The 16,033-nt window shown below is 41.3% G+C and overlaps 1 protein-coding gene across 2 annotated transcripts in view; it reads right to left on the bottom strand.

The window, feature by feature from the left end:
- Positions 1-14,592, bottom strand: part of prrg2 (proline rich Gla (G-carboxyglutamic acid) 2) — a 34,469-nt gene extending 19,877 nt beyond the window's left edge. For both annotated transcript variants that reach the window (XM_068337228.1, XM_068337227.1), the window contains exons 1-5: positions 14,458-14,592; positions 14,278-14,374; positions 12,418-12,590; positions 8,753-8,786; positions 1,684-1,816 (exon numbers count right to left, since the gene is read on the bottom strand). In XM_068337228.1, the coding sequence (XP_068193329.1) occupies positions 1,684-1,816; positions 8,753-8,786; positions 12,418-12,590; positions 14,278-14,362 (425 nt within the window). In that variant the 5' untranslated portion in view covers positions 14,363-14,374; positions 14,458-14,592. The remainder of the gene's footprint in view (positions 1-1,683; positions 1,817-8,752; positions 8,787-12,417; positions 12,591-14,277; positions 14,375-14,457) is intronic.
- Positions 14,593-16,033: the final 1,441 nt, after the last annotated feature.

The following is a 16,033-nucleotide window of genomic DNA, read 5'->3' as shown; positions in this document are numbered from 1 at the left end:
TAAATTTCCTTCTGGGCCGAACAAAGATGGCGTGTATCTAAGCAGGAAGGAAAAGGTTGAAGGTTCATCTGACTGCAGTGCAGAAGCGAATTTTAAAAAGAATGTGTCAAACAAGAATCGGAATCAGCTTTAACCATTTCAGAGCCATGAATGATTTAGACACTTTTACGAACCTATGGTGTTTAAAGGTGTCTTATGTTCTGTGTAAAATGAGGAACTCATGTTCAGTCACTGTTTGGTTTAATTCGAGTATATTTTGAGTATATTTTTTTTCCAAGTGTGTGTTCATGTTTGAGTGAATCTCTCTTAGATGTTGTTAACGTAACTATCTTGTAATACCGACTTCATGAATAAATGTGATTTTAAAAAATCAAAATCTGTCTCTCTCTCTCTCTCTCTCTCTCTCTCTCTCTCTCTCTCTCTCTCTCTATGAAAAGTAAAACAAAAAGTGGCGGGCCAGTTTTTACACAGAGTTTTATAGATTGAAAAAACTAAGGAAAAAAGTAAAAGACATGACTGTAGAAGAGATGATTGTGGAGAACGGATAAAGGTTTTTTTCTGAATTTTGTCTATTTTTTTAAATTTGATAAATGTTAGAAGGTTAGATGTTTCTTTGTTCAGAAAACGCACAGTACTGTTGAAAATCTTTACGTGAATCTCTTTCGGATTTTGTGTCAATGTGATTATTTTGTAATTTGACTTTTATGAATAAATGTGATGTTAAAAATCAAAATCAAAAAATCTGTCTTGTAAAAGATATGATTGTGGAGAATGGATAGTTGTATTTTTTCTTAATTTTTTCAGTTTTTTTAGTTCGATAAATGTTAAAAGGTTAGGTGTTCCTTTGTTCAGAAAACGCACAGTACTATTGAAAATCTTCTTTAGCAAAGCAAAGCAAAGAAAGAGAAGTAACAGAAGCTCCTAAAGTAATTAAAGGAACTCTCTTTAACGGGAGAGACAGAGAAAATACCCTCAGCAGTCTAAGCCTATAACAGCTTATCTAATGGAATCTGTGCTGTTTCTAATTTTAAGCTTTAGCAAAGAGGAGGGTTTTAAGTCTACTCTTAAATAAACTAAAGGTGTCTCCCCCCGGACCAAGGCCAAGAGATCGTTCCAAGGCCGGCAGAAGCTAAAACTTCTGCCTCCTGTTCTACTCTTACATAGCGAAGAGCCCTGGAAGGTGATACTCGTCAATTAGATCATCAATGTAAGACAGTGTCACAATGAAGAGCTTTATAGGTGATCATGAGTATCTTGAATTTCCTTCTAGATTTTATCGTGAACAATGTAAGGATGCACAGAGATGTGCTCTCTCCTCCCAGTTTGAGTCAATATGTGGGCAGAAGCATTCTGAGCTAATTGTAGAATCCCAATGGATTCTACATTACAGTATAATGATGAGAGGCCCATTCCATAGCCCAACTCCATGTTCAGTTACCCTTGAAGAGAATCACATAAAAAAGGACACACTGTGTATGCATCCTGGGTGAAGACAGACAGACAGACAGACAGACAGACAGACAGGCATGCATACACGCACTCACGCACATGCACACACACACACACACACACACACACACACACACACACACACACACACACACACACGACCAGCTGGGTACTAGCCAATGTCACCTTATTCATTCATGTAACAAGATGGATTGGGATTCAGAGTAAACTCACTGCGTTGGCCTCTGCCTGTCCTTTCTCTTGGCTTTGTAGCAGTAGATTCCCAGCACAGCTGCAATAACAGCTACCACTAGGACTGCAAGGATCCCTGCCACCAGCCCAGACACATCCACTTTGGGGGCATAGCCTACAAAGATAGATATCATAATATCAAACTCTGCTCATACCACGCAGACATCTTACCACAACATTTATGTCTTGCTTTGTTACAAAATGTCACTGGTGGCCTTTTATCATCAGTGACATTCATGCAGCCCTGGATACGAGCTCAGATAAGCTATGAATTCTCGGCTGTCAAAGCTTCAAAGCGCTGATGTATTGTCAGTGTTCGTGTGTTCGTTAGTTTGTTCGTCCGTTAGTTCGTTAGTATGTCCACCAAATATCTTCGCAACCGTTGCAGATAGAAAGATGAAACAAAAAGCACATTACTCGGGCTACAAAGGGGATGAAAATAAGATGATGACATTGACCTTGAGAAAACTAGGTCAGGGTCATATTTCAACTTTTGTATATTCAAGAACCGGATAACATAGAAAAACGAGGAAGGCCAGTGTAAGACCATTGATCAAAGCTAGTGCTTTGGTCAACAATAGTAGGCCAGGCCACTATCGTTGATCTTTGACCTATGCAAGTAGGTCAGCGTAAAATTTTCAATTCAGGGTTGTCGCGGGATGTTGCATTCTGTGACTGCATTGGTTCTTGTTTACAGTTGTAATCGTAGATTCATTACGGAGCTTTTGATTATACTGAACTCATAAAATTATTGAAATAAGATACATAAATTGTGGTTTTAGCATCAAAAATCATCCACAAAAAAAGAAAGAACAATATAATGAAATACAAATCTAATGACAAAAAGAACCAATGCAGTCAGTGACTGCAACATCCTGCGACACCCCTGAATTCAAAATTTTACCCTGACCTACTTGCATAGGTAATAGTTCACAGCTAGTGCTCTGACCTACTTTCATAGATCAATCAATCAATCAATCAATCAATCAATCAATCAATCAATCAACTTTTATTTATATAGCGCTTAATCATATCTGAAGACATTTCAAAGCGCTTTACAGATAGATAACCAACAATGCCCTCCAGAGCAAGCATAAGCAACGGTGGTGGGGAAAAACTCCCTCATTGAGGAAGAAACTCCGGGCAGGGGTCCTGCCCGCCTTGACCTGTTGGTTGGGAAATAGAAATACATTGGGGAAAGAGATAGGTCAAGTAAAAGAGACGGAGAGAGTGAGAGAGTGGCAGATAGGCCACTTTGAGTTTCATGTCCATAGTTCGCTGTCGCTGAATTGGGGGTGGGATTTCCAGGCCTTTGGGTATCCTGTCTTCCATCCGCGTTCTCCACCTGTGGAACAGAGTCACAAAGACAACGGCAGTATCGTGCAGACAGAGAGTGTGATTTGACAGTAGTAGTAATAAATTCTAGGAGTAGTAATAAATTCTAAGAGAATAGAAAGCGAAGGAGAAGTGACAGAAGCTTCAGAGTATCTCCCTTTACGGATTGACAGATGGATGGATGGATGAACATTAACAATTACAAAACATCACCGCTTTGAAGCGGGGTGTAACAAGAACCAATGCAGTCAGAGACTGACCCTGACGTACTCACATAGATCAAAGATCAAAGCTGGTACCCTGACCTACTTTCATAGATTGTGGTGGAAAGTTTTTAATACAGGTAGTCGTCGACTTACGACCTATGCAACTTACGACCACAATGTCCGGGTAACGCGGGCATTCCCTCCAGCCACAGTACTCACGCGCTTCAGTTCCCACGGCGCACACACGCTGTTCAGTCACACTGTGAGATCAATAGCCCAGCCCACTACTGATGGGCTGGGCTGCTTAGGAGGCTGTGACGGAGAAATGTATGAATGGCATATGGAAAAACTGTCAAGCGTTACATGAACTCTTTTGCTGGATTTGAAAGTGACGAAGAACTTGATCAGATTCGAGAGAAAATAGTGAAACTGGCAAAAAACCTCTCCTTGGAGAACTCACGAATGATGGCGCTGTATGAAGAACTGATCGCGCTGGAAGAAGAAAGAGTGGAAGAAGAAGAGAGAAGAGAAGCAGAGAAAGAAGAGGAGGAAACAGAAAAAATGTTCACCACCAAAGGCTTGTCAGAAGGCTTTTCCCTGTTAAATAAACTCCGTGCACACTTTGAAGAAATGGACATAGAACATATGTAACGTGTATAAGAAATACTTTATTTATTTTTGTGAAATTCCTGCTAAACTATGCATATAGTTCACCCTGCTTTGAGAGGTTCAATAGCGCCCTCTACTGGAGTCTATATAAAACAGATCGGAAGCAGATGTCAGGTGTCAGTTCTGCCCAGCACCCTGCTCCGGTAAGATGGTCGGATGTTGTGCTCCGCAAAATATGCAAATTACACAAAAGCTAACGTGAGATTTGTTATACGATTAACAGAGAAGTAACAGCACTTGTCATGGTATCTCTGTGCATTTACGTTTTGTATCGCTTTGTTGTTGCTCACGTTAGCATGTTATATTTTGTATTGAAGTCAATATTATTTCCCCCCATATAGACGCCATACCAGTGGAGGTGCTTACCACATTGTATGTGTCTGTTGTTGACCACTCATTGCAGGTAAATGTTGTTGCACTATGCGTGAAGTTTAATATTCAAAACGTACATGTGTAGCGCTGCCTTTTTAGGCGGAGCCTGTGATATCTGTAAGCTCCCTCTAAAGAGCGCCATTACGCTATTTCTTTATTTATTTTATGTTGAGTCTTGGATTGTACGTTTATATTTTATATTTTCTATTTCATATTTCTAATTCATAAAATATATAAAAAAAGGATGATGTTGGTTAAAATAAGTTAAAACATGTTGTATGCAATTACTTGTAAAAAATATTCACCACTATACGATCACTTGTTAAAATTCATTATATTAAGACATTTTATATGCAGTTAAGGTAATTGTAAAAATATTAATATGTCCTATACTGGCGTCAGTTCTGCCCAGCACCCTGCTCCGATGCCATACCAGTGGAGGTGCTTACCACATTGTATGTGTCTGTTGTTGACCAGTCATTGCAGGCTACCCTAAGTAAAACCACATCATCTAACCAGCCTGTGTGTGTGTGGATTCTTGGCGGGATGGGTACACAGCAGTCACACATAGAAACATTTGCAAGGATTGAACAGATGGCAAACGACGCTTTCCGTCCATATCGTGAAATTTATGAGGAGAAAAGGAACGAACAATTCAGACAAAGCTCACAATGATTATGAAAAGATCGTCTCCCGCTCCCACCAACCCACACGCTGCCCCAGCTGACGATCCGGACGACCCCCAGCCAAGAACCAGCGCTGCTGGATTTAATTTTTACTTAAGAGTCGATTTACGACCAAGTCGAGTTATGACCGATCTGTCGGTCCCAATCGCGGTCGTAAGTCGACGACTACCTGTACAATAAAATCATACAATAAAATAATATAGTAAAATAATATAATTTAATTGAAACAAATATCTGGATTGTTGTGTCTGTCAAATTATTCAGCGCTTGTGAAGGTGGCACCAGGATGTCTCGAGGTCATGAAGACGCTGCATGAAAATAATTACTGTTAGACCATATTTGGAAATGCTTGCATGACTGTCGGTATCCTTGGAAGAAGTTAGACACAGAAGCAGCTGGCCAGATCATTTCATATACTGTACTTGAAATGAGAATATTTTTGTATGTTTCTGCACAGGGTCATCCAAAGAATGTCTGCAGAAGATATGTGCTCACAGGGTTCGGGTGACTGATTATATCATGTCATCAAATAGTTTTGTGAAACTGTCGACTTGATATTTTTGGTAACGTCTGGAGGTCCTGACGTACCAATTGAAAGCCCGTAAAGAACTGGTTGAAAGCAGATGAGCCTAGGTTAATACCTCCCCCTAGTCACACCTTTAGAGTATAAATGATGTGTGATTCTTTTCATATTTTGTACCTGGAACTCTGCTGCAGCTCTCGTGTGTGAAGTTTTTCCTGTACCCAGAATCTTCTGTAACAACACCTCAATGGACCATTCATCATCTCCAGAACTCTCATCATGCTTAGATAAGTATTTGTTGAACTTGTCTGTTTGTTGAACTTCTCTGTCTGTTTGTTAATATCATCAATGATATGATTGGACTCATACTCAACCTATTGATGATATTACTGTACTGCTACTCAACCTATGGATGATATTATTGTATTACTAATCCAACCTATGCATGATTTGAATTGGCAAATAAATACCTTGTGTTTTACACACTGTGTCCTGTCCTTAAGAAAAACGAAACCCCCACCACAAGATCAAAGCACTAGCTTTGATCTACGGTCTTTCTCACACTTACCTTCTCCCTCGTCTTTCTATCTTATCCGGTTCCTGAGTGTACAAAAGTTAAAATTTGACCTTGACCTAGTTTTCTCAAGGTCATCGTATCATTTTCATCCCCGTACCTCCTGAGTAATGTGCTTTTTGTTTCATATTTCTATCTGCAATGGTTGCAAAGATATTTGGTGGACGGACAGACAAACGGACGAACACACAAAGGCTGACAATTACAATACACCACTTTGAAACGGGATCTAATTATTCATTCATTCATCTTCTTGAAGAAAAGACAATCAGGTTACAGGGAGAAGAGATCAAGAAGGTGGAGGGTACAGACTTCGAGGTGGTGTCCTCTTACAAGTACCTGGGTGTTCACCTGAAAACTAAACTGGACTGGAGTACCAACAGTCACTCACTTTATAAAAATGGTCAGAGCAGACTCTATCTGCTCAGGAGGCTGAGGTCTTTTGGAGTGCAGGGGGCCACTCCTAAAGACCTATTATGACACAGTAGTAGCCTCAGCTATTTTTCATGGGGTGGTCTGCTGGGGCAGCAGCATCACTGCGGCCGATAGGAAGAGACTGGACAGGCTGATTAGGAAGGCGGGTTCTGTCCTAGGATGCTCCCTGGACTCAGTGGAGGTGGTGGAGAAGAGGATGACAAACAAGCTGTCATCAATGATGAAGAACCACTCCCACCACCTGCAGGGCACACTGAGATCACTGGAGAGTTCTTTCAGCGATAGGTTGCTTCACCCAAGATGCGTGAAGGAACGCTATCACAGGTCCTTCCTGCCCACAGCCATCAGACTGTATAACCAGAAATCCTCCCAGCAGACCACTCAAAGAACAAAACATTCTAAATCTGGATGACCAGTGTAATCTGCAGTTCTGCAGTCTGTAATGTAGTTTTGTAAATATAACAGAAAATTTCTGATAATATGATATATGTTAATATGTTTACAATATGTGAATATGTGTATTTCATATGTTGCATATGTATGTACATTATCTATTTATTTATGTATGACCCCCCCCTCCCCCGCTGTCACAATCACACAAATTTCCCCACTGTGGGACAATAAAGGATGATTATTATTATTGTTCACGAGTGAGGGAAGGATGGAATGTGAGATTGACAGATGGAATGGTGCTGTCACAATCCGCTCCTGGTTTTCCTCATCTGCGCAGCTCTACCTGCCTTCCACTCCCACCTCATCAGTGCAACTGCCTTCACCTGTGTTTCCTCACCTGATTATCACCTGCCTGTTCTGTACATATGCCCTCCCATTCCTCTCAGTCTCTGCCAGATTGTCTTCGTATCATGCAAAGCTCTCTTGCGTTAATCTCCGGACTGCTTCCTCGGTTTCAACCCTGCCTGTCTTCAACCAGTCTTCCTCGTCTCTGCCCCGGTAAACTGACCAGCCTTCTGTCCTTGACTACTCTGCCTGCTCGTTCCCTGTCTGCTACCTGTCACCTGGGATTCCTGTTTACTGAGACTGTTTTTCTGGAATATTGCTGCCATTCCATGCGAACCTCAGAATAAACTGTTGGACTATTCCTGATCTGGTCTCAGTCTGTGCTGTACTTGGGTCCTACCTCTGACCTGTTACAGGTGCAGCTTCCGCAGTGATGCAATCATTGTATAGGTCTGTCGTGGTGAAGAAGGAGCTGAGTAGCAAGACGAAGCTCTTGATTCACTGGTCAATCTACGCTCCAATTCTCACCTATGGTCATGAACTTTGGGTCATGACAAAAAGGACAAGATCCTGGATACAAGCGGCTGAAATGATTTTTCTCTGTAGAGCACCCTTAGAGCTAGGGTGAGGAGCTCAGTCACCAGGGAGGAGCTCGGAGTAGAACCACTGCTCCTTCACCTTGAGTGGGGCCAGCTGAGGGGGCTCGGGCATTTGTTCCGGATGTCTCCTGGACGCCTCCCTTGGGAGGTGTTCTGGGCATGTCCTACCGGAAGGAGACCTCAGGGAAGACCCAGGACATGTTGGAGGGACTATGTCTCTCGGCTGGCCTGAGAACACCTCGGGATCCTCCTGGGGGAGCTGGAGGAGGTGTCTGGGGAGAGGGAAGTATGGGCATCCCGCTGAGACTGTTGCCCCCCGCGACCCTGCCCCGGATAAGCAGTTGAAGATGGACGGATGGATGGATGGATGGGATTTTTTCATGGTTAGCTTACTTGTGGGGATCACACACTCAAGAAGCAGAGGCTACTTGCAGGTAAAGGTGAGTGCTATAGACATGGATGTGATGCATATTTTAGTTGACACATTATAAAAAAAAAAAAAACTTTTTAAAAGTTTCACCTCAAACTCAAGGTAACTGTGCAACAAAAAAAGCAAAATAAAATAATATGTAAATTAAAATTTAATTATTTTGGCAAGGCCAAACAGCTTTGGATAACTTTGACATGGATAACTGAGAACAGACACAACACGAAAACCATTTCCTTTTTGGACTTGTTTTTGCCTTTCCGTTCTTGCTTTCATTTCATCAAAGCAGGTGACATTGATTGACGAACACTTGTACTTCAGATATGGACAGATTGATAACCATGAAGTTCAACTGACTTGGTGTTATATGGAGTGTTAAGTGTTATCTAACCTAACTCCCATTTAAGAGTGCGTTATCTCCTAAATGGAATTAACACAATTTCCTACTGCTGAAAATAATGGAAAAAACATTTTTTGAAAGCATTACCTTGACTGTTGACGTAGTTCTTCCAAAATATGTCCTACAAATGGACACAAAAGAAGATTTACTAATTCATCACAATAGAAGAATAGAAAAACATGCAGCCAACTCACTGTCCTCCACTGTCACATAAAGCTAATTTGGCTTCTCTTGGTAGAATAATAAATAAATGATGAATTAATCAGATGCCTCAACACATCACACATGATTTTCTTTAAAAGGAACTATAAAAGGGATTGCCAGTCTGCAAGTTTATGCCCTCCATTCAAAACAATGTATGTTCAGATAACGAAGTTTAACTTTAAAATGAAGACATTTTGGCGTTTTAAAGGGAAAAAGCTATATGAATATGGAGAGACTACTTGGTAGTGCTACAGTGTATGATAATAATTATAATACGTGATCAATTCTTTAGCATTAAGGATATATAAAGAGCTAGGTAAGTAATTATAATATTCTGATGAGATTCCATGGCTTCTCTAGATAAAATAAGTAATGTAGAACCACTTTTCTCTTTGGCTTCCTGATTGATTATGATGCTTGTACTTTGCGAGAAATTACATGCATGTGCTTGTCCACTGGAGTAGTCTATATAATCCAGAGATACTGTCCCCGACAACCATGTGATGTTACAGGGATGAGTCAACCAAGACAATCCCTGCACCCCCAGAGATTTGAGGTACTCGGGCAAATCTCATCCACCCCCGGTGTCCTGCCACTGAGGATCTTGGCAACCACCTCGGAGACTTCAGTTTCTCCTGTCAAACCTCAGCATCTTCTTTCTCTATGGAAGACATGGCAGTGGCATTGAAGAGATTCTCAAAGTATTCCTTCCACTGCCTAACAATATTTTCAGTCGAGGCCAGCAGCTCCCTGCTTCCACTATAATCAGTTTTGGTGTTACACTACTTTCTCCTCCTAAGGTGCTTTTTTTAAATAATTTTTTTAATTTTATATACTGATTTTAATCCCTGCAGGGTTAGTGGCACACTCTAGTGAGTTGAAACCATGCATATATGTGTGTGTACAGTACCTGAACACACAAACACACACACTAGGGTACACATGCAGGGGAGGTAGAGTGGCACACAGCTACTTCGTGGTGCACCCAAATGAGCAACTTGTAAGGAGGACGGCACCTTCCTCAAGGGCACCTTGGCAGTGCTCTGGAGGTCAGTTAACACCCCCCTCTGTCAGCTCACCTCCGGGTGTTTTTTTGGGCGGGAATGAAATCAAACCGGCGATCTTGAAACATTGGACAACCGCTCTACCACATGTTCTACCACTGAGCCACCACCGCCGTGCCGTGCTGAACGGTTTGCCAAAATTTCTTCGAGGTCAATTGATAGTCCTTCTCCATTGCCTCTCTGAGCTCCTCCTAGACCCAAGTTTTTTGTCTCCATGAGCATGGGTAGTCCAACCCCAAATCTCCAAATAAAAAGAACAGCACTAGAAGATGGCCAACTAGATCCAAACCACGAGACGACAACAGTGGTTGGTGAATTGAAACGCATCACTGCAACGTCTGTTGACGGAGATTCCATCCATCAATCTTCTAACTGTTTAATCCGCTGTGGCATGTCGCTGGAAGCTGAAGCATGTCTCGGTTGGCTTGGCGTGTGAGGCAGAGAACGCTACGGACACACAAAGCCATGCAGAGATGCAAACAGGCACTCACGCATACACCCACACATACAGTCAATTTGTGTAGAACTATTGATTGTTGTAGAGTAGATCATTTATTGTATATGACTTTTTTCTTCTTCGTCTTCTTTTTCTTACGGCTTTCCCTTCAGGGGTCGCCACAGCGAATCAGTTGCCTCCATCTAACACTGTCTTCTGCCTCCTCTTCTCTCACACCAGCTACCTTCATGTCCTCTTTCACTACATCCATAAACCTCCTCTTTGATCTTCCTCTAGGTCTCCTGCCTGGGAGTTCAAAACTCAGCATCCTTCTCCCAATATATTCACTATCTCTCCTCTGGACATGTCCAAATCATCTTAGTCTGGCCTCTCTGACTTTATCTCCAAAACCTCTAATAGGTGCTGTGCCTCTGATGTACTCAATCCTGATCCTATCCATCCTGGTCACTCCCAAAGAAAACCTCAGCATCTTCATCTCTGCTATACCTCAATCTCTGTGTGCTGTATTTTCCTCAGTGACACTGTTTCTGACTTTATTAAGCTGTATTGATGGTTGTAGCGTAGATCATTCATTGTGTTTGACTTTATTAGGATGTATTTACGGTTGTAGAGTAGATTATTCATTGTGTTCATTAGATCGAAATTAAATAACGTTTAGTCAGTGATATAGAGTTTCATACCTTACATACTTTTGTTGAATTAATAAGTCACAGATTTCAAATGTGGATCCATTTTCAAAATGCCTATGGGCCATTTTCTTTCTTTCATGCTGCTCCTTCTATGCATACATTAGCTTTAAAAATTACTGCAGCCTTGTCAATTATCACTGACTTCGATGATTTGGGAACATGAGCACAGATCTTCCTTCCTCTAGGCATGTATTTTTCCAAATTATCATGACAATTCCGACTGTTGTGATTACGATGTATAGTCTCTTTAGCATATACTGTGTTAACCTCTGTAGTTCAGAGGTCAAAAGGGGGGAATTGAAGGGTATGTGTGCTCATGTAGTAAAATAAAATTCAAGATTGGTAGACTGCATGGTTGCAGCACTAAAACAAAAGGATGCAACCATGCATTCTCCAGCCCCCTTATGATGAACCTTGAATTCCGGGGGGAAGTACCAACCTTTCATCTTTTACGACTATCCACCTTCTGTCTTTTAAGTATCATGTGACACGTTTACGTAGCCAATCATATAGTTAGTTAAAGTAGAAAATAACAAATATGGAGTTAGATGAGTAGTTCTGATAGAAAAAACACTATTCCATTTGGCGACAAATATATAAGCAGCCTGACCTTTTGTCCGGGATTCCCACTTTGTGATCGCAACTAAGTGTAACCAGAGCTGGAACCCAAGAACTTGTATTCTGTATTCAACTCTGACCACTCTACAATAAAGCATTTTTTGAACTCTGAGGTAAGTTTTATTAATTTTTAGCATGTAGGAATTGTCTCTGAGACGAGGGGAAGAATCTAAAATCCACTCTGATTCAATATCCTCAACTCCCTGCGGGGTCTCAGAAAAGTTCTTCCGGGGGTGGAAGTTAAAGACCTTCCTATGGTTATGAGCTTTAGGTCATGACCAAAAGGAGAAGATACTGGACACAAATGGTTGAAATAAGTTTCCTCTGTAAAGGGGCTGGGCGCACCCTTGGATTAGAAAGGTAGAGCTGCTTAGAGGTAGAGCCGCTACTCCTCCATGTAGAGCGGCGCCAGCTGAGGTGGCTTGGGTATTTATTTGAGATGCCTCCCGGACCCCTTCCTCGGGAGGTGTTCCGGGCATGTCCTACGGGGAGGAGGCCTCGGAGAAGACCTGGGACTTGCTGGAGAGTCCATCTCTTTTAGCAGATATTGATGTGTTCTGCCTCTGGTACAATCTTGTGATGATAATGGTCAATTCACTACCTCATTAGTTTACGTTGAATGCCCCCCCCCCCCCCCAAAATAACACCCTCAAACTAAATATAAGTAAACACACTGCTGCTATACCTACAAGCACTCAAAAGAAGACGAAAAGACATTACCGTCTGACTGTTATCTTCAAACACTTCTCTTGCCTCCTCGTAGCTGCACATCTCTTCCAGACACTCCCTCTCCAGATTGTCTGGTACCACCAGCTCAAAATCCCAGCTGTTATAGAGCAAGGAGCGTGACAGGAAGGAGGCTGCTGACTGTTCATCCACCAACACTGGTTCTCCTGAGAAACACAGTCCATGTAGAGTTCACACTGAGTGACAGCACCAGTACAGTCATACTAATGAGATTCCATTGTCCATTGTTCTGGCTCTGTAACTATCACCACCACCTGTACAGATATTTCAAATTCATTTGCTGCTCAATAATGTTCCTGACCCTACTTAATTTTAACAATAAAATGCAAGGTACAAAAATGGATTACATCTGTTATTTAATAACTGTTTGCATGATGATTGAGTAGAATACTAAACTTTTGGGCCATTTGCTAAAAAAAAGATTCAATTTGGAAACATGAAAATAAGTTTCAGAGAGTTCATATTTCAAAACACCGCTTTTCCTATCAGCCTGTATACTGCAACTCCAGTGATAGCCACTAAGCCTAATGAGAACATTCTGATCAAACAGAGACATTGCTTGTCTGTCCTGTTTTGTTTGCACTGCACACTCTGTTATGTTTATACATTGATCTGTTGAACTACGACTGTAATACTATTCTTTGGTTATAATTTTGAAACACTGCTAATGCCTTGGCATGGATCTACATTGTTTGCAGTGATAGTTTTGTAGATCCAAGTGGACAAAGCAATTCTATTTAAACATAGAGCATTGCCAGATTCTAAAACTTATTTTATTTTCAGGATAATCTTTCATAGGTAAACAGAGCCTAAAAAAAACTTGGTGCTTAAATGAATTATGACACTTCCGCTGTGCGACTTTGTTCTGGGCAGAATTTAAATGCTCAATACATTGTGGTGTTCATTTGAATAAGTGGGGTTTTGTTTATTAATGCCCTCGTGCACATGTGTATATCTATCTTCTTTTTCTTTACCTTTCGGCTTTTCCCTTCAGGGTTCTCCACAGCAAATCAGTTGCCTCCATCTAACCCTGTCTTCTGCCTCCTCTTCTCCCACACCAACTACCTTCATGTCCTCTTTTACTACATCCATAAACCTCCTCTTTGGTCTTCCTCTAAGTCTCCTGCCTGGGAGTTCAAAACTCAGCATCCTTCTCCCAATATATTCACTATCTCTCCTCTGCACATGTCCAAACCATCTCAGTTTGGCCTCTCTGACTTTATCTCCAAAACCTCTGACATGTGCTGTGCCTCTGATGTACTCAATCCTGATCCTATCCATTCTGGTCACTCCCAAAGAAAACCTCAGCATCTTCATCTCTGCTACCTCCAGCTTTGTCTCCTGTATTTTCCTTAGTGACACTGTCTCTAGACCAAACAACATCGCTGGTCTCACCACAGTTTTTGTACACCTTTCATTTTAGCTTAAACTCTTCTATCACACCTGACATATTCCTCTGCCCATGCCATCCTGCCTGTACACGTTTCTTCACCTATGTTCCACACTCTCCATTGCTCTGGACTGTTGACCCTAAGTACTTAAAATCCTCCACCTTCTTGATCTCTTTTCCCTGTAACCTTACTCTTCCACATATATATATATATGTATATATATATATATATATATTGTGTGTGTGTGTGTGTGTGTGTGTGTGTGTGTGTTTATGTCATTTGTCTTATGAGTGAAACTGATGGCTACGACGTAACAATGAGAACTATTTTCTATTCCATCATGAATGACAACCAGTCATTCAGTGTGAGAACAAATTGAGATCTCATACTTGAGATAATGTCTATGTAGGACCTGACAAACTTTGAGTAAAATCTCCTTTACCTGCAGAGTATCTAGAGGGGACAGAGCAGTGTGCCTGCTGCAGCAGGCTCAGCATAGCAATCAACACCGCTGAGAAAGCTGCCATCAAAGCCGAAAACTGGGTGAAAACAACAAGGAAATAAATGATTGCAAAACGTGTGAACACATTCCTATATAGAGAATTGGCCCTTTCACACTCACCTATTCGACACTGTTACCTTGCAGTTGGCTTCAGTTGGTTTCAGCTCTGTAGAAGAAAAACACAATGTACTGCTCTAGATTTTCAAAAAGGTACCAGCATTACTTCAAACTAAAGCTCTTTATACTGACTGTTTTCTGTGAGAGATGTCATGTTACAAACCTGTTAGTCAGCATTCCAGGTAGAGGGCGGATCCAGTGCAAACCTGTCTGTCTGTCTGTATACCTTGCCTTATTTCACTGTGAGTGACTGAGAGACTGAGACTATATGCTGAATCTGTTAAGAACGTATGAAGCATATAAAACAGCAAAATGCTATTTTAAGAATGAAAATAATATGAACAATGTGTCAATTGCTATTTAAAATTTTAATGTTCAAGTGTGCAGAAAAGATGACCACACCCACTTTAGAAGATGGTAGTGTAAAGTATATGTGCAGAAAACCTGACAAATCCCTCACACACAACATGCTTCAGAAAGGCAGTCGTTCCTGAGGATTTTCATGTGGTGGTATGGAAGTGTCTAGGAGAGGTGGCAGTAGAGTTTCTGACAGGGTTGTTCAACAGAATCTTAGTGCAGATGCAGTGTTTGCTTTGAGGATGTTGATAGGGAAGCACAGAGAAGGCCAGACGCAGCTGCATTTTGTTTTTGTAGATCTGGAGAAAGCTCATGACAAGATTCCCAGAGAGGAACTGTGGTATTGTATGAGGAAGTCTGGAGTGGCAGAGAAGTATTGTATGTTAGACTGCATCAGGGATCAGCTCTGAGCCTCTTCTTGTTTGCTTTGGTGAAAAAAGCTAAAGGATGCAAGAATCAGTGATGGCAGGGTTAGGTTTCTGCCTGAAAGCATTAACTGCTGAACGCTGAATGTTTTGCTGTTTGACTATTGGTTGAGTTAACTTAGAAACTAACTGGAAATAAAAGAGAGTAATCAAGCATAAAGATGCATGTCAGACTTTTGATTACCAGGAAGCGTATCAGAGTGGCATTAACTTAAGTGTGGTGTAATACCTCTGTGGCTTGAAGCTTGACCTATCCTATACCCCCCGGGGAGGAAATTCATTCAGTAGAGGTAAAAATGTAAAAACAAGAGGGGATTGGGGTGGGGGGGTTTGCTTCAGGGGCCTGTACACACATACTGTATATGCATGACTGAATATACAAACAAAACACCTTGAATGAAAAAAATATTTCCTACTGGATAAATAAAGTACATTTCTTCTTCTGCTTGTATATTCAGTTGCGGAAACAAACAGAAACTTTTCACAAGCTTGCAATGTGCCCATGGAGTCTCTAATGATGTACTTGCATACTCAAGGAAAAATTCACCCCTTCTCTTTCATTCGGGAAAAAAAACAATGATAACTGCAATAAAAGTAAACTAAAAAATAATTTAATGATCCCCTATTATTCTTTTTTTAATTCATGTCATTCAGCTGCCAAATGTCGGACTACACTGTATTTGAAATGTCTTGCCCCAAACTGATCCGTGGTCCTTAATATCTTTGATTGAATATTGTTCAAATCACTTCCGCCCTGAAACGTTCCGTGTTAATGCACTTGGCTCTGAGCTCCCTTT

This window comes from Antennarius striatus, chromosome 16, assembly GCF_040054535.1.
Source record: "Antennarius striatus isolate MH-2024 chromosome 16, ASM4005453v1, whole genome shotgun sequence".
Taxonomy (NCBI): Eukaryota; Metazoa; Chordata; class Actinopteri; order Lophiiformes; family Antennariidae; genus Antennarius; species Antennarius striatus.
The sequence above is the reverse complement of the archived record's forward strand: the minus strand, read 5'-3'. Positions and strand labels throughout refer to the sequence as shown.